Below are 18,876 nucleotides of genomic sequence, written 5' to 3' on the forward strand. Positions count from 1 at the left end.
TAGATGTGTCGCCATTGCTTTATAAGGTCCGGGGGTTTGGGGCCATACCTGTAGCAAGATTTTACAACAGGAAGAAAACTTTTTTTTAAAACGACTTTCAAGTTTACCTAGGTTAGCTTCTATTGAAATAACTCATCAAGAAATAGGTTTAGATTAGTTATCTGATCGGATTGCCATGCGCCTACTATTGTTGTGGAGATCAATTTGGGCCAAAGATAAAGCCAAATTTACCCAAACTGTCATCAAGGATTGTCTTCTTTTGTATAAAAGCCTATGTATCCCTTGGTTAAAATAGACCTTCGATTTATATAGTGAATTATTCAAGTTTCCGATTCATGATGATCCAGGCCAGGTGATAAATCTATCTAAACAGGAGATAAGGGATACATTTTTGGCCCACAAAAAAGAGCTCCACATGAGGGAAGTATGGAAGCAAACTACCTTTATATTCTATCAAACAACTGATATCAGGAAAGGATTTCAAGACTATTTGTCTACAGTCACGAGGTCTCCACACCTCGTTTTGATTAGACTTTGGCTAGGAATAGTACACCACGTTGTATCCTTCCTTATTACAAGAATGCATCCAACTACCCTGTGCCCTTGTGATGAACTGTCAAAACAGAGCACTATGCACTTTATGCTCATTTGTAATTTTTGCTTGTATTTTAGGCGTTTGTACTTGAAACCACTTTCAAAAAACATGACGCGAGAATAACCCATGCTGCTATGAAATTACTTGTTACTCTTGATCTAAGGATAAGTTTTTATGTTGCGTTAAAAATACAAAAAGCAATTGATGTAAGACAAGGAATTGTGTTTGTCAACTGAACTATATGGTATTCATAGGATTGATTTATGTATGGCGGACATTGTCTTTCGGTATCGTTTTTTAAAACAAAAATATTGTATGCTTTATTTTATGGATGTTGTACACACTGAATTAAGCTTGTCTGAACAGAACTGACACAGCAAAACTATGAAGATTAACAGGCCTATGTGATAGATCCGTTAAATAATTCTAGGCAAGAACAAAAAAAGAGGCTTATGCATTTACCTGTCTTCATTCTAATCTCAACAGCCATAACATAACAATAGACACCCCACAGGAATACTTGCTCCATGATTCCATCAGAGATTTAAAACATATATCATTCAATCAGCGGCAAGCAGTTGCAATACTATAGTCCAGAGAATAGCACTAAACCTTTATTCACCACTTAGCAGAGCTTACACTTGGTGACTGTTTTTTGGAGCATGTTAACAGACTTCTTTCTTGACCATAAGCATTATGTTTTTGATTGTTTTATGTAACTTAGCTATTCTTCTAGGTTCAACAGGACACTAGAGGGTCCCACTTGGCCAGGACCGCTTTCTGGCCTCCATCTCACCTTGATGAGGAGAAGGTGATACAGCAGATTAGAAATTAGCCAGATGTCTCTTTCGGGACAATAAGTGCGGTGCTATGGCACAGAGGCTTAGACCACAAGAGACTCGGACGTCGGGCGAGGCAGGGCCATAGGACTCATGGAGTAAGTACACAGTGGCATTCCGTGCCAGCACAAGATAGCTACAGCAACATGCAGCGCTGCCTTGTCCCTCTGATCCAGGGCCATAACCAACCTACAGAGAAAGCAGCCACACTGACATAACTAACAAACTGCATTTCTTGTACCCACCCACTAAGATGCTTGACAGGGTAGGAATACTGATTTCCACAGAGATAGTATCTACTAACTAGTAACATGTGGGTGTCAAACCAGTAAAAGAAAAGGTTGAAAGGTACCCAAGTTGTCTCTAATAATTACAATTGGGCCCAGCAAATACGCTATTGCCATTAACACCATGGTAGGGTCTTGGCAGAATGATCTGATAAAGGAGATTTACAAAGAGCAATATGTCTTGCCTACTAGGGAGGACCTGACAGAGGCAATGGACTTCTCACTCCAGAGAGCATCAGTGCCACTTTTGAACCGCTGGGAATTTTCCTACTGGCAGCTGCTCAAAGCATGTCCCTCCTCAGCCCCAATGAGAGGAAGCTCAGGGCCAGGCAGGCCAACATATCCCCAGAGGGAACCAGTACTCCCATTATCACAGAAGGCCAAATAGAAAAGCAATTGTGTAGCCCATAGGATGTTTTTGATGGTTCAGAGAGGCATTCTTGAAAACACTATGCACACCTGTATACAATTTGTCTACTTTGGAGAGTAAGCCTTAACTCACCCCTGACAACAAGGAGTGAAGTATCAGATGATGAGCACTAAGTTATCTTGAGGGAGGAAACAGGACTGAGTCAACCATGGCGCCCGGATGTAGTAGCCAAATGACCCAGGATTGAGGACAGGCCTGTGGGAGGAATGCCAGTAACATTCAATAGCAACATTACCCTCATACCAAAAAATAGATAGCAAACAGACCACTTTCTTTGCCAAATGTATGAAAAGGTCCTAGGAAAGAAATCAATAGGTCATAAAGAATTTGTTAGGACAAACTGCCCAAGCTCTCTGCCCCACTGACACAGATACTCAACGTCTCTGAGGACGCTACTGAGACAGAAAACCTGACTTCCCAGATATTTTGCAGATGGGTCATTTGGGAATGTGAACTATGCTATATCTACAGCGGCGTTACCATGTGATAAAAAATAAGCCACAACCGTGGGTACATAGCAATTTCATAGGTAAGTCTGTTGGGAGGCGTTTGTGGAGAAAGCTTCATAGAGGAGGTGGGAAAGCACATTACTTCGTTCTCTGGCCTGGACAAGGCATCAATTAGAAGTCAAGAAGGTTTCTGGCAGGCCGGTAGCAGTAGGTGCGTTCTGATTGCAGGACCAGAAGACGTTTGGAGAATCCTACCCAGAGAAAGGTGCTGGCCACGGTCGAAGCAGCAGAGTTTGATTTTAGGGTGCTGCCAATGCCCTGGAACGATGCTCTGGTGCAGACAACCTTTGTTTTCCACAACAAATAATATGAACAAGGATGTGTTATTCCTTGACAGACGGCAGAAGATAACAAGAGATGCATGGGTCCTTTAGCCTAGCACAGGTATTCTGCTAGAGTTCTGTGGAGCGACCACACAATACAAGAACCCGAAACCTCCTAACTTTTCTGGGGAAGTCCAAGAAGTGGAAGCCTTACTAAATAGAGGGCTGTGGGCAAGTACGTTCCTTCAGCCGAATGGTATTTTGAGCTTTCTGTTTCTTCCTTCAGGAGCTCAACAAGTGGTTAGTGTACCACCATTTCAAAATGAAAGAGATTCATCTCCCAGGAACATGCTCCTCCCAAACAACTCTATGGCAAGACTGGATCTGAAGGACACCTACCTCAAAGTGCTGGTCTTTGCACTGGTACAATGCAGTTCACAAATACTTTCTAGAACTATGATTTCTTGACCTACTTCTGTAAATTCTTGTGAATTCATGAAAGCTCTAAATCTGCACTAATGCAAGGACATATACCATGGGTACACTTTTAAGATTTCTTTAATAATTGGGCCCTAATTAGGTCTGGTATTAATCAAGACCTTTTGTGTTTATTAAAATTCTCTTTCTCTCTAGGTCTATTGGCTGGCTTCACTATGAATGACAGCATTCTGCTCTTTCACAAAACAGCATATTGGCACACAATGTAGTTTTGTTCAGTGCCAAGAACCAATGTGTGCTTTTTGAGACCACATTTTCTTTTGCTATTTGTCAATGCTTGTTTTAATGGTGAGGGCCCGGTAGCTCCCACACCAATAAGGTTTTACAAAAACCATGCCAAAACAAGACACGCATTGACAAAACCAAAAGGCTAACCACCAATTTCAGGCTCACTGACTTTGCCGATGCTTGTTTATTTTTATGTTTCCCATAAACTTGTTGAAACTGGTTAGACAGATTTTCCATTCTGAATGTTTTTTGGAAATACTATCAGGCATCAACACATTTTGTAAATGATGCTGCAAAGAAATGGTACCTGCATTTTTACAGTTGTTTAGTTTCATTTTTTTCTGGTCATTTTATTTTAAAGCAAAGAATCATCTATCTTGCTTTCAAGCTCTGCAAATGAATTCCAACTACGGTAAAATAAATCTCGGTATTTACATTGACAGCTCTCTCTATGAGATCTCAAGTCCAGTCTGTATTGGGCATCTGCTTTGACCTACTTCGTATGTTGAGGAAATTTCTTCCTCCTCTTTCTCTGGACACTAGGAAAACTGTGGTCCAGGCTCTGGTTACCTCCAGACTGGGCTGTGCCGATATTCTGTATTTGGGCCTCCCCGATCATCTCCTCCAGCACCTCCAAGTGGTCCAGATTACAGCGGCTAGACTGGTCCTTATACTCAAGCTCAGGACTCACATGACCCCGCACCAAAAGGCTTAAAACTGGCTCCCTATAAGCAAAAGGATTACATTTAAGGCCCGTGTACTGTTCTTTAAAGCCCTTCAGGGACAAGGCACTGGTTACCTCAGGACAAGAGTTAGCTACTACTTGCCAGCCAGTACTCTGAGGTCATCCTCCATGAGAGCCTGGCCTGTGTCCCTAGAATACGACTAGCCTGGTCGGGGGCGGGGGTAGAGCTTTCAGGGTCCTGGGAGCTCAAGCCTGGAATCGACTCCCGGCCTCTCTCAGATCTACGGCTGACTTGACAATGTTTAAGAAACTTCCTAAAACCTAGTTTTTTAAAGTCTAGGGGGGCAAGCTGTCATGTTAGGCTGAGATTGGCAGCACCGGGACACACTTGATAAGTAGCTGTGCGCTTTATAAATGTGCATCATTCATTGAAGTTGATGGTGAACACTACAAGCTAGTACTTTTTGCTGACAATATGATATGCTTTCTGACATGCCCTGTTACATCCCTGTCACACCTGCTAGATGAGTTGAAACTATTTGAGGCTGCCTTTGGCTTCCGCATTAACTATACAAAGTCCACGTGCTTGGGAGTGGCGAACCCTGCCAAAACTTCTCAGCACTTGCTTGCCGCCACTTGCTTGCCTTGGGATGCCATCTTCCTGCGCTATCTGGGGATCTTTTCACAAATTCCATCCACACTCTATGACTACAATATACCACCTACACTCAAGGACCTGCTTGATGAATTACACAGCTGAGGTAGGCTTGAGATCTCATGGCTGGCGACATCAACAGCATTAAAATTGATTATCTGCTTCGACTACTGTACATAGCCCCTAATCTGCCTCTATGGAACAATAGAAAAAACTATTGTCCGAATCCAAAAACAGCGGCTTTAATTTGTTTGGTGCAACCCAGAGTATCGAGGGCTACCCTGTATAATCAAACAGCTCATAGAGGGGGTTGGAGTTTCCCAGGACGGAATTCTACGTCCAGGCCTCTCACTCAACTCCAGTCGGCTTTAGATTGGCATCACCTTCCCTATACTAAAGCTTGGGTACTTTTCAAACACCTGTAATGTTAAACAAGAGATAGATTATTCTATATTTTCCCTCATCAGAAAATATACTAATAAACCCTCTGTATCTGAAGACAATCTAATACTAGACCACTAACAAATAAGATGCATTAATGGGTGAACACAAAGCAACTCTTTTCACATATAACCAAAGAAAACATAGACATTTATTTGTTAAAAAAAGACTATCTTCGTACAATTTATTACTTGTACAACTAGTCCGTAAAACAGATTATATCACAAAATTGTACGGCACGAATCACAGTTCAGTTTCAGTCCACAGTATAAAACCAGTTATTGCAATTAAATGATTAAAATTCTGCACATAATAAAACAATGTTATTGCATAGCAATAACACTAAACACTTAAAAATCTATAATTCCATTAATACAAATCATGTAATTCATGAACAATACAATGAATATTTCGTAAAAATGAATATAAGAAAGAGAGCAGTTCCAGTTATACTGTAAATCTCTATAGATTGTAGGCGGCACCATCTTATTCCATGGTCCGTCGACAGCTGTTTAATATTTTACCAGTACGTAAGACACACTGAATACGTGTCTCTTGGCTAGATCAAGGTAAAAACGCTCTGCACATCAGTACATTATAGATTGAATGCAATACCCAGTTAGCAGTATATAGACCGGTTTCCTTTTCTCCTTTATTCAATACAATATAGATTAATACATGTCATGTCACAAATCTGAGAAGACATTTATCCGAGTCACACGACTTTTTGAATTCAGGTATGTCTATGTGAGAGAGCTTCGAGCTCGAAATAACTCTAATGATTCATTTCAAAATGCCTTGACTATAGACGCCACTTCAAAGTTAATATGAAATGAGCGGCACAATGAATTAAGATATGTGGGTGCAATTTGCCCAGAAAGAGAGATTCTCACTAGGTCAATGACTAGTGTGATCCTATGATATAAAGATGAAGGATTATTAATTAACCTACTTCATGTAAAAAGGTAAATACACCAAAGCAGCAACAACGTCAGGCAGCTGACATGGGTATGATTAAATATAACCAATAGAGGTTGGAGTGTAGATATGTATACAGTTGTTCACACTATGTTGAAAATAAGTGTCTGAACACCTTGAATTATGTAAATAGATGATACATTAAAGATGAAAATGCAAGAGATTCTTAAACAAAAGGTTTTTTTAATTCAAACAAACATGTATTTGTGCAAAGCTTTACGGGTGATATAGTGTAATTATTCATATGTGTACAATATATGTTAGAATAAATAGTAATTACTTTTGTTCTACATTACAATAGGGGGTCAACAACTATAATACTTGTCAGTCCTGAAGAGACCGAAACGTCGACCTACTCTTTTTCTTCTGAAATTTGTTTCAATCTTCGCTAAGAAGAAAAGTGTTGACAATTATTACAGTGAAGGCTTTCATTTTATACTGCTACTTTCTTGTCACATTGTTTGCATTTTTAAGTACCCTTATTAGATTTTTCAAGATAAAAAGTGAATATTTTTCTATATACACCTGTTTCTGTTCTAGTTCTTTGCAGGATTTTGCACTCATGATTGGTATTTTGTATGATATATATATTGTTTTCGCTTGTGATTTTGATTCACTGTATGAGATATTGTGAAATTAATTAGCAAGGAAACCATTTGTCTGACCTTGAAATTTGCAAAGCCCGATGGGCACCCGCGAAGGGGCTCTTTGGCGGAGATCTTTTGGTGATGAAGCCGTTGGGTGAGTGCAGGTGTGTGAGCTAGGTAGTGCAGAGCATAGGTCTAGGGTTACCCTAACAAATGTATTTATTATCAAGGGACACTAGCCTAACTTAAGGGCTGGGCCCTAACTGGATATAATGATCCTATAGGGCTGATGTGGTGCATAGGGTCGACATGTTTCGTGCCTCGTAGCCCCTAAGGGGTCAGGTGGCACTCAATAAGGATCAAGGAAACTACATAGGTACTCTGGCACTAAATCAATACTGGTTGGGAATTACCAGTTCGTTACCCGATGCGCTTAAGTTCCCCCGGTCAGAGGAGCCCGAGGTAAAAGACCCCAATAATGTAGGACTAAAGGCGGACGGGGATGGCAGAGCCCTGCTTTGATGGCAGGTCTACAGAGCGACTTGCTTTGATCCTACCCTCACTCCGGGCCCCGTGATATGAATAGTGCTAGAGCAAGGATGGGCACCTGTGAGATCCGAAAAGGGTTGTTCCCTTATTTACACGGAGGTGAGGCCATATGCGAAGGAGGGAACCCTATGACACTGCATCACTGTTGTAATACAGATGCTTATGCAGTGACAAAGAAACTTTCATATGGAACATTGACTGATTACAAGGTGGCACGCAGTCCAGGCGCAACCTCAAAGCCTTTCATGGAAGGGCGATAAGAGGGTATCCAAGACCCCCCAGGGCACCCCTCTTATTGGATTGTGCAGTCTCTTACTGCATCTGCTAGCAGGGGAGGCAATACCCCCAAATCCCTTGGAAAACAAGGTCAGGCCTCTACCTGCAGTGAAAGGTGGCTTCAAACAGCTAGGCTGCTTTTAACTAATGTGCTGTTCAGAGTGCAGGCACGAGTTCATAATGTCTGCACTGTGAACAGTGCATTCACACAACAGGGTGCACTGCACAGATTTACACCCAGAGCACCATGTTAATACGGTGGTGGGGCATAAAGAGGCAATGCACCGTGATTGTGGTAAGGGCCCCGGTTGAGCAAGAATCACTTTCAGAAGCTTGTTAAATGGAGAAGCACTGAAAGGTGATTATAATGGGATTACCCCACGAGAAAAGCCTCTTCACTGGAGACTAATGCTGTACAAAGCGACGACATCCTCAAGATGAGTCAGTTAAGGAAGCAGGAGGGGTTCACCAGAGCATTAGTAAGATGGAGCCAAGCCGTCAAGAATACATCTCTCATGTCATAAAACTGAGCTGTGAAGTGGCCTTTCAAGTGGCATGTTGGCGATGCTACACAAAAATGTTAAACAACCTCACCAGCATCTCTCAAAAACAAGCAGAGTTAAACTGGAGCTAGATGTGTTCTACTTTTGAGTAATTAGACCTGTAATGTGCTAAAACCATGCCTTACTGGTATTCAACCCTGACCTATTACTGCATTAGAATAGGCTGCCAAGCTTGCATATGCAATTCAACTTTTCTCAGAGACCAATGGAGATCCATCTGATGACACTACCAACCCAAATAAATAATCAGCTACATCAGAAACTAGATGTGGAATAACTAACAGACTAACATACTAAGGCACTAATACCAGACATATTTTTTTTAAACTGGGTAGCTAGCTTTGCGGCCAATTCCACATTTATTCTCCAAGCCGCTCAAACCAGCCAGATTGTAATGGAACAAAAGGAAAAGAATATAGCACTCATAAGCCACAACAATTCATTTTATGTGCAAAACAATATATGGTGCAAAAATGCCACCTCTATGTTGCTGTGCTTTACAAAAGAGAACAATCTACAAGCAAGCATTACACGAACATCAATGCATATATAAATGAAAACAATGCAAATAAATTTAAAAAATGAATACACAGTAAAACCAGACGAGATAACACAACAGGGGTACAATTGTGGGAGCTATCAAATGAGAAAAACTCTTCAAGTGGGCGAGGAACAGAGAGACCTGCAATGATTACACATGATTTACGGCGTGCATAGAACTTGCACTAAGGAACAGCTTTAAACAAGCATTTACAATGCAACGGTTTCGCCTTTGCAAAAGTTAGAGCTATTGGCATTGTAAATGACAAAATTGTTATTTATGTGTTGGTTTTGAAAACAGATAAATAAATGGCATTGTCATTTACAATGGCAATAGCTTAATCTCTCGCAAATGCCACACACACACACCCACAGAGCCCCCCCCACACAACCACACAGAGCCCCCCAACACACTGCGAGCCCCCCCCCACACTGCGAGCCTCCCCCACACTCAGTACCCTACCTTTTTTAGTCTCCTGTTTATTTTTTTAAACGTTCTATTGAGTAACACGTTTCTCATGTAAAGTAACTGGTCCTATAGTACAGCACTCTGACACCTTTGGGTAATGTCCGCGCTATATAAAAATGCACTAAATAAAAAAACTGTGCTTAGTTTCTTCCGGAGTCTGCACCTCTCTGTTCAGGTGTGTGTGTAACTGACCGACCAACTATTAATTGGGGGACCAAAAGTTTTACTTCAAAACAAAAGCTAGTATATAGAGACTTTTGTTTAATGAAAATGCCATGTTTCTATTTGGGCCATACTTGAGTTTATCCAAAATGAAAAGCATGCATTTTACACCAACATGTATACATTTGCAGAAAGTAACAAGCTGATATGTGGTGGACAAAATAATTGCATTTCCAAAATATACTCATGAAATGTATTGGTACTAACATGCCCTAAGAGACGTGAAAAATAAGCCAAGTAGATATGTCCTGCTGACAGCTAAGCTCTAAACATGGGAAAATCAAGCCACCATAAATGTGTTTGTTCTCCATCAGGGTCTGTAGCTCTGGATACCAAAAGCACCATAAACAGTAATGACTCAAACAGTTAAAAAAAACACCAACATCCAGCACATCCAAGACAGGTTTTCATTTGTGATTTATTGTGGCACCTAGAATCGGTTAAGTCTATGTAGTAAATTACAAAAAAAACTCAACAAGCTTGATTTGCACAATACATAACATTCCAGTGTTTCTAGAGCCCCATTTTAAAAATCAATGGATTTCCTAGATGCTTTCAAAATAATGCTTTTGGTCCACAACATTAGCAATCCTACCTAAATTTGCTGGGAGGACAACAGTATAATTTACCACATACAACTATTACATTAAATCCTGCTTGACTACACCAATGATGTGACTGACACACAATTGAATTAAGCTAAGAAACTCACATGCGTAATACTTATTGCGTTACCCTTTTCCTGTTTGATCTTTAGAATCCTCGGAAATCCCTCCAAGCCCCCCCCATTTTTTGGGCATCCCCTCCGTTGGTACACCGGCCTGCTCTGCTCTCTGACACCAGTCTACGTCAGACATCCAATCTCCTAAGGACAGGAGTTCTATCATGCCTGGGGTACAGTTAGCTTGGCCTCTCGGGCGCCAGTGTCACCCAGATGTTCTGATACTTAGGCCTAGGTTCTTCTCCCGATATCTTCTGTAAGAGCACTTTTGCATTCATCGAAATTGTGATAGACGTCACTTGAGTGAACAGCTCGGTCAAAACAACAAAGTACTCAGGAGCTGCACAAATAATGGTCTCTAAATGGCTCACATTTCTAGAAAAAGAATTTCTCAAAATAAAATTCAGATTTATAGAACGTATACTAGCCCACCCAAAAAGCAGCAAGCTTCTTGAGTTGTAGGTAAGTATTGTTACCAATGTGGATTGCAACCCTGATGAGCAGAGGAGCTCTTAAGGTGTCCAGTGTAGATGTGCAAACACTGATGTGGATCGTCAACTGATGAAAACAGAAGGGAAATGAGGGAAGTAAAATTACCTACGACTAACAGCTTTATTTTTCTCAGTATGTGTAGTTAAAAAAGACAGAGGAATGTTTCATCCCTGAGGGAGAGTGACTTATTTAGGCACCATTCTAGCCCAAACATTCAGTAGGCTGTTTTCAGAACTTAAATACCCTCAGCACAACGAGCACTGTATTTGGTGAACAAAAATTAATATACAAAACCAATAAAATCCTGGAGTGTTTTAGCAATATACCACACCGGTCCTCAACTGGTCCTCTTCCTTTCTCCACAACAACTCACAAAAAATCAAAATTAAAAACTTTGAGTCCGACCTCCACCCACTACACTGGGTGATCTAGAACTGTCCTTAAGCAACCGAATTAACAGCTTATTGCTCCATTTATCCTACTACAGCCCATTAGACCCACACTACCAAACATTTATTCCCATGAAGTCTGGGTGAAAGTCCTCATAAGTATGAGAACTCAAATGCTGCAACACTCCCCTTTTAATAGGATGGTACATACACTAAAATCGGCATTATCCACATTATTATAAAATATTATGAGGCTTAACCTTCCCCAAAAAATGCACTCCATACTGGTCAATTCATTTTTGGGACAATCCTCAAAAGCTTCTTTCCCTTCTACTCTAAGATAGAGGACAGGTGACATTTCAACAGAAATGCAACGAACATTAGTCTACTGTCGAGTACCTCGTCGAATTATTCAAATTGTTCTTGTGATGCTCACGCAGCAAAAGAGGCTAAATGCCATTAGGAGTTGTGTGTTTTTGCCACATGGAAAGGACTGTGAAATCACAAGGAATCCAATGCGACCACTGTCAACGAGTGTGAGTAAGCGGAACGTATGTATCCATTATGCACAATGTGTTATTGCAATGGCTTACTACTAATTTGCAGTGCACAGTAGCCGAAAGTTGGCTGAGAGTTAAATGTTTGCTCCTGACATCTGTGAGATCTGCAAGTCACGAGATTAAATTTTTGTAAAGGAAACCCAGCATGTCATCCTTCTAAGTTCGGGAATGACAAAATCCTTTAATTAATGCCTTTAGATCGAACTTCAGTGGAATTTTGCTCTGCGATTTATTTGCTATAATACTATTTAATGCTCATTTCACAAGCCACAACTTAATTTTGTAATCCTCTCCCTGTTTCTCTGGATAAACTGGGGTGGCGCATGTCCCTTAAAACACCGCCTCTGTCATACCAAGACATGCAGGGTACCAACGCACGTCACTTAACACCTCTAGTCCCTGTTGCAACGCTCATGTTACTAATGGTGCAACTCTTTAATTAAATGTGAAATGAGGTAAATGCACAACAAATCTGTACCAATTTCCTCAGTATTTTAGACAAACCTTGAGATAACCAAGAACCTCTATAGATTATCTTATTAACCTATATTAAATGTAAACCTTGCGATGATGGAATCATAAAGCCCTGGGAACCCCAACGCAAGAGCTGCTGGGCTGATAAAACATCCCCAAAAAGTGCGACTAGCCCATCATTCTAATACATGCTTCGCCGGAAAGGCCTTTTATTATTTAAAGACTTCATGAGAAATGTACAAGCATCCACTGCTGTTCCCTACCCCTTTTCTGTATAGTGACAGGATCGTCTACATATCAAAAGCGGTTGCCTACTTATTATATGACGCACTGCAGAAATACTCACGCCAAAAGCTACACTTTTTGCTTTACATATGCCTAGACAAACGTCCCACCGCTGCAGTCCAATTATTGTATTCACTTAAACACTTGTAGGACTCTGCGCAAAGATGTAGGCGCGTTTGGAAATAAGGTTATGCGCTGGGGTCCATCTAACAGCTAAAGTTCTTAAACATTGCTAGGTGCATTAATTTCCCTCAACGGTAGCCCTTCAACTCTCAGCAATACTGGGAGCCTGCAAACCACAATTGTGAGTACACCCACCCTAGCCGAACATTCTATTGCACCACTGGAATGGATACATATGCGAAAACCTACGGTCTTAATTGTATGCATTGATGAAACCCCAAAATATTATGAAATCTAAAGATTGAGCATTATAAAAATTGACAGGCTGCCTGATAACCAATAAGGAGACCACCACTTCATAATTATTGCTAATAAAACCGAATAGACAAACACATACTATTAATCTATATGCGGAACATATACCTAAGATATGTAGCCACACAAGCTTGCAGGTACTTACTTACACGTAACTATTACTGGTTTGGATACATAGCACAAATCAATATTTAATCACCCGCCCTGACATTCCATAGAGCTGGTGAGCCCAAGCACACGAGAACTAGAACCCCGTTACTCTGTGTCTTGGAACGTTCAGTCGTCCCACTCTTTCATTCTAAGGGGCCACTCTCAGTGATTATTCCGCTACTATGTACTGAACTGCATAACCCAACAAGCCCCCACCTCATCGTTTTACCTCCCCCCATGACAGGCGTCAGTGCCCCCTCGCTATCACATCCCGAAGCGTTGGTACAACCCAACATTGAGCCCGCCCCTTACTCCATTCAGCGAACCTCTGTCTTTCACCTCCAATCCACTGAACCCCACGACCCATAGCCAAGTGTACACCCCCAGTACCTGCCGCCTCTCCCCCGCCCCGCGGCCTCCGCTTCCTGCCGGCCTCACACAGACAATATGGCGGAGCCACACACCGCTCAGCCGACAGCCGCAAGGACCACAGCGAGGCCGGACGGAAGCGGAAGTGTTCCCGCCCGCCATTTTTCCCACGTCTAGCGCCAATCGCGCCATATTGTGTTTGGAAGAAGTCACGGGCAAGGAGAATATTTGAGCTTAAGGCCGAACCACAGGTCAACCTATGTTGCGGAAAATATACAGCAGGCAGTAGAAGCTGTCACAAAAGTAGATCGGACACCGGTTGCGAGAAAATACGCAGACTCCGGCCGTTGGCTCGTCTGTTGACCTTGCCAGACAGCAATAGAAAGTAAAAGAAGACAGGACTGGGCCAACCTTCTTGCTGTGCCTGCTGATTCTTATGCCACGGCGAGTGGTAATACGATTTCTAAAAATGAAAGCATCTAAAATGCTATAGAATGGCGGATTTCTTCTATGCGCAAATTGTACGAGCATGATCCTAGTTTTAATTAAACACTGGTACAATGTTGCTCATTTCAATACATTGATAGGTTATACACGTTTTCTAAACGAGTGACACGTCTACCAAATGTTAATTATTTTGCGAAGACTAACAATGCTGCGTAATATTTAATTTTCTGGCGCCTTCCCGTGGCCTGTCTAGCCGGTCATTTTAAAGATGGCTGCCGCGTATTCTTTCGGTACGGAGTGGTTTCAACCAATACTTGAAGGTACGCCCTGATTTCGTTTACTCTGTTCCTCCGTCCTGAAGGCTGGGAGCCTGACGTGCGTGAGATGAACAGAAGCGTGCTGTACTTGTCAACTGATCCCCGGAGGGTAACGGGAATGGTAGTGCGAAAGTTCCTGAGAGCGGATGCCCTAGATCCAACCGTATCCATGGCCTTGTAGTGTTACTTATTCTAAAATGAAAGTGTCTTGTAATGCGGGCAAACTCCTTACACTTAAAACAAGTCAGGTCCCGGGCCGCGCTGTGATTGGCTGACGTCACGGGGGTGTCCCGGGCGGCAGCCAATCACAGCGCGGCCCAGGAATGACGTCACGGGGGTGTCCCGGGCCGGCAGCCAATCGCAGCGCGGCCCGGGACAAAGGGGCGGGGCTTAAAAAAAGCACCAGAAACGCCCCCGAATCGCGTTTTCGTGAGAAAGCGCGATTGACAGCCTCTGTCTCCCAATGGCTAGTCTCCATTTATGGAGCTAGCCAATTGGAAACAGAGGCGGTCCGAACATCACTACTGAAAACAAAAGATTTCGATCTGGGAGGGGCTTTGCCCCTCGCCAGGTCGAAACCTAAAAATGGCAACTAGACAAGAAGAAATTTGAAGGGGAGGGGGAAAAGTAGTGTAGCTGTAGCAAATTAGACCAAGAAGAATGAAGAGAGAGGAAGCAGTGCTAAAGAGGACAAGGAGTGGCAAGTACAGAGGTCAGAAAGGAGGACAAACTGTTTAAAAGTAGATTATAGGATGTGCAGCCACTCTAAACAATTGAGAGATGTCGTGAACCCCCAGATAACTATAGATTGTAATCTCAATTGATATGAAAGAAAGTCATGTATGCAAGTCATGATCGATAACTCATTATGTTCTAACCAATCTTAAATAAAGTTCTTCATAAAACTGGGAGCTGAAGGTGGTAAGCAAAACACAGTATGGTAGAGTATGAAAACACCTTTCAGAAATAAGCTGTTTACGGTCGCCTTTGAGCGTAACATGTGGAAAATGCTATAGACAGCAGGAATGATTTATGTGCAAAGTCTAATACACGCCAGAGTAAAACTGGCCAAAGTACAAAATCTTTAAAATGCCAGCAGGTCCAAGAGTGAATCGTAGCTCCGGGGAGACCCATGCCCTACAAAGTTCTTCTGTGTTTAAATCAAGTAGCAGTATGTACAAGTATGCCTTCAATATAGGACATCCTGAAAATAAATCTAATGTTCACTCGAAGTTTTATTCCCAGTGGCAAATCTGGAATTGTCATGCACAGCTGCTTTCTACCGGTACAGGGCGCACATTTTCCAGGTCTTAAAAAGGGCATTGTCAATTTGACACACAAGTCTTAAGAGCACAGGGGATAGTAGTAAGGCATTCTGGTCCGACTTTTGGAATGAATGGCCTAATTCCATGCAACCGTTTCAAAGGAAAGATATGCTGTTAACTTTAGCACAGAGTCACCATTGATTAAGTATTTTATCTAAAATTACGCCTAAAAATTAAGCCATCAATAATCCCCCAATTACAGTCTATTACAAGAAAGTCATCTCCAGCACGGTCATTAAATTTAAGCTGATGGTGTTCTTTAAATCAGCATCCGATGTGCTGCTGACAGATCTCTGGCTGCAGAAAAAAAACAAGGGATGGACTCACATTAAGAATCATTTTATGTGTGCACTCTTAGGACGTATTGCTTTGTAGCGCTTCTGGAACATCTTTGGGTTTGAGTTTACTACCAAACGACATACACTTTTTTTTAAAAGCAAAACTGGGTTTATTCAGAAAATCAAAGCCGTAAGAATCATACTCTTATCAGGATGGGGTCTGAGAGGCTTGAAATGCAATTGCCAGTTTGAAATACTGTCTTGTATAAAAACATGTTATGCTACTTGTAAAAGGCCAACTATAAAATTGATCTTTTTTCATAGTTTTATTTACTCAAGACAAAGGGATGAAAATGTATCCAGCTGAACAAATAACACAGCTTAGTAATGGAACCATGCAAGTTTAGGATCGATAAATGAAACCCGACACTCAGATGTGGGAAATGTAACTTCAATAACAAAACTGATACCTACTGTGCTCATGCAGGCGGCCTTAGTATCGATAAAATTACTGCATAATTTTATCCTGTTCACTTTCAAAATAAAGGCAGGTTGAAAAACACTTTTTTTTTTAACAGAAAGGTGTTGAATCTAAGTGTTGACAAATGGTAATAACCCTGGTAAATGTTTCCACCTACTGAATATCTATATGCTATCAGAATTAAAGACTCTAAACACTAGAAAAATTACGGGTGCGCCGATCTTCCAAGAAATGAATACTGCAAAAGGCAAGGGTCGTTGTGGCAGCTGCTTAGTGTTCCGCAGAGTAAAGAATTAAAGGTATATGTGTTGAATGGTGGACAGTGTTATCATATGAGTAACAGAGATTATTAGGCGGAACTAAGATTCTTGTGAAGAGCAAGGGTTGAATAAGAGGGCACTGCCTAAGGGGCACGAGAGGTGCTGTGCCAGAAAGAGAGAATTAAAGGCCTGAACAGAAAAGTTCACACAGGGTGGATCAAATGATGCATGCAGACATGTGGAGCAGAGGGAAACAAATTTAAAAAGATCAGAGACGGAGACCACAAGTTAACAGAGTATAGGAACAGATTAAATGAAAAAGTGAATCATCAGAACAGGAAAACACTAGGACCAAACTTGTCAGCTAAGGAGTGATGTTGATCACCCCAGGGAGGGAGACGGAGACGCGTGAACTCAATGAAAGACCCACGCCCACAGAGCACTCTAGGTAGGAAGGACATACCACAGAGTTGATGTATTGACACTAACACTTTAGGCAGTATGGACACACTTTAGTGAAGATAGACTGTGGGTTGATGGATCACTGTATAGAGGTGCGGTGATAGGAAAGAGCAGGTACGAAAACAATTTGAGGGGAGGTTGGTAACATGCCAGGCAGTAATGCTGCACCTCGGGGAAAATGGATAAAAGATAACACTTCCCTAAGGAGATACACTCACAGGAGGTCAGGTAAGGTGCAACGATAGGGGGGTCCTGGGAGGAAACTGGGATCCCGTTAAGTTAGTTAACCACTAAGAGCTAACCCCGGGGCAGGAGATTCTTGGTACAGCGATGATGGGCAGGTACAGTAACATTTATGACATCCTCTCCTCCCTAATCTCATTCCACCAGTACACAGTTTTCTCCGCATCCTCAGTCTTTATCGCTGTGTCCTCATTCACCCCTGGGCCACCTAGTCCCTCCGCCAGCCGGGTACTCACCCTTGGGGCCGCCGCTGAAGGCCGTGTACCAAGACAGAGAGACGAAGGCGCACAGAGCCAGCAGCAGCGTCAGGAAGGTGCCATTGCGAAGCCTCATCTCCTCCGCCCGGCGGCGGGGGCTGCATGTCCGGGGGGGCGCGTTCCGACCCCCGCGCCTTCGGGGGAACTAGCTTGGGATTATTTTTGTCGGGTGCTTTCTCTGGCACCCACTGTTTGAGGGTCTGACATGAGCAAGCGGTCTACAGAACGTATTAGGTCAAACCAAGCTCGCGACCGCCCTTCGCGCGTGCACCCAGGCCGTCTCAGGCGCGCGCCTCCAACTGCCCCTGCGAGCTCGAGCCCAGATCACTGCCCACACGCACGCGCCCAGCACACAAACGTCGCAGAGTGCAGAGGAGGAGCAAGCGCAAGTCTCAGGCTTCGAGAACTACACGCATGCGCAGTTTGTGCTTCATTAGGGCGGCTTTGGAGACCACGAAACTGACCGGAATTAGCGTTTTACCAAGAACTAGAGGGCTAGCATGTAAATGAGCCATATACCCTTCAACTATAAGATGTATAACTACTTCATATCCCAGGCAGAAATAGCGTCAACTACGAGCTTACGTTTCATTTACGGGCTACCAATGGTACAGCAGGATCAGTGTACTGCGGCCCCGAGTCCTGATAACTGCTATATTTATTACCCAAACAACAGTGAAAGGAACAGTTTCCTTGATTGCACCTGGGAGCTTGGCCTCCTTGCTACGCTACTGGTTTCATTGTATTGTTTGTCAGTGGCTGATTTTCCCGATGATTCTAACTCCGATTTTTTTAGACGCTAATTCTTCTTACATCGTGTAACTGCAGTAAATGTCATGTCCTCGGGGAATATTTTCAATTGTCTCAGTTTCTTAAAACCTTACATAATACAACGCAACCACGAAATAATACAAATATAAAATAGCTTCATCGTTAAAAACGAATTCACTGGATAACAGGAGTGGATGTCAGCCAGTGAGTTGGCCTGTCACCAGAGCTGGCCTTTGCTAAAATAGCATCCTGGGCGTGGGCGGAGAGAAATGTGGCTCCCTTGCTGATGGTAGTGAATCAAAGAAGGTAGCATGAGGTCCCTTTTGTGTTCAATGATCAGTACCATGATGAGTAGGCACTGTGTTGTAAAGGATCGTGCAGGAAACAGATGAGACGAGCGTAGATTAAGGTAGGTTTTATTCTGTAAGCATCAGAAAGCACAACCTGGCATCGACCACCTCGACAGTCCAGTGCAACTGACACTGTTCGAGTGCCGTCAGCCTAACAATCTAAAAGAACACAGAATTCACACAGGCATCCACG

At 42.5% G+C, this 18,876-nt stretch overlaps 1 protein-coding gene across 1 annotated transcript in view; it reads right to left on the bottom strand.

The window, feature by feature from the left end:
- The window catches only part of MGAT4B (alpha-1,3-mannosyl-glycoprotein 4-beta-N-acetylglucosaminyltransferase B), a 1,462,166-nt gene extending 1,444,059 nt beyond the window's left edge, over positions 1–18,107 (bottom strand). Inside the window, exon 1 of the mRNA XM_078653536.1 lies at positions 17,542–18,107. Coding sequence (XP_078509662.1) covers positions 17,542–17,638 — 97 coding nt within the window. The 5' untranslated portion in view covers positions 17,639–18,107. The remainder of the gene's footprint in view (positions 1–17,541) is intronic.
- Positions 18,108–18,876: the final 769 nt, after the last annotated feature.

This window comes from Lissotriton helveticus, chromosome 7 (genome assembly GCF_964261635.1).
Source record: "Lissotriton helveticus chromosome 7, aLisHel1.1, whole genome shotgun sequence".
NCBI lineage: Eukaryota > Metazoa > Chordata > Amphibia > Caudata > Salamandridae > Lissotriton > Lissotriton helveticus.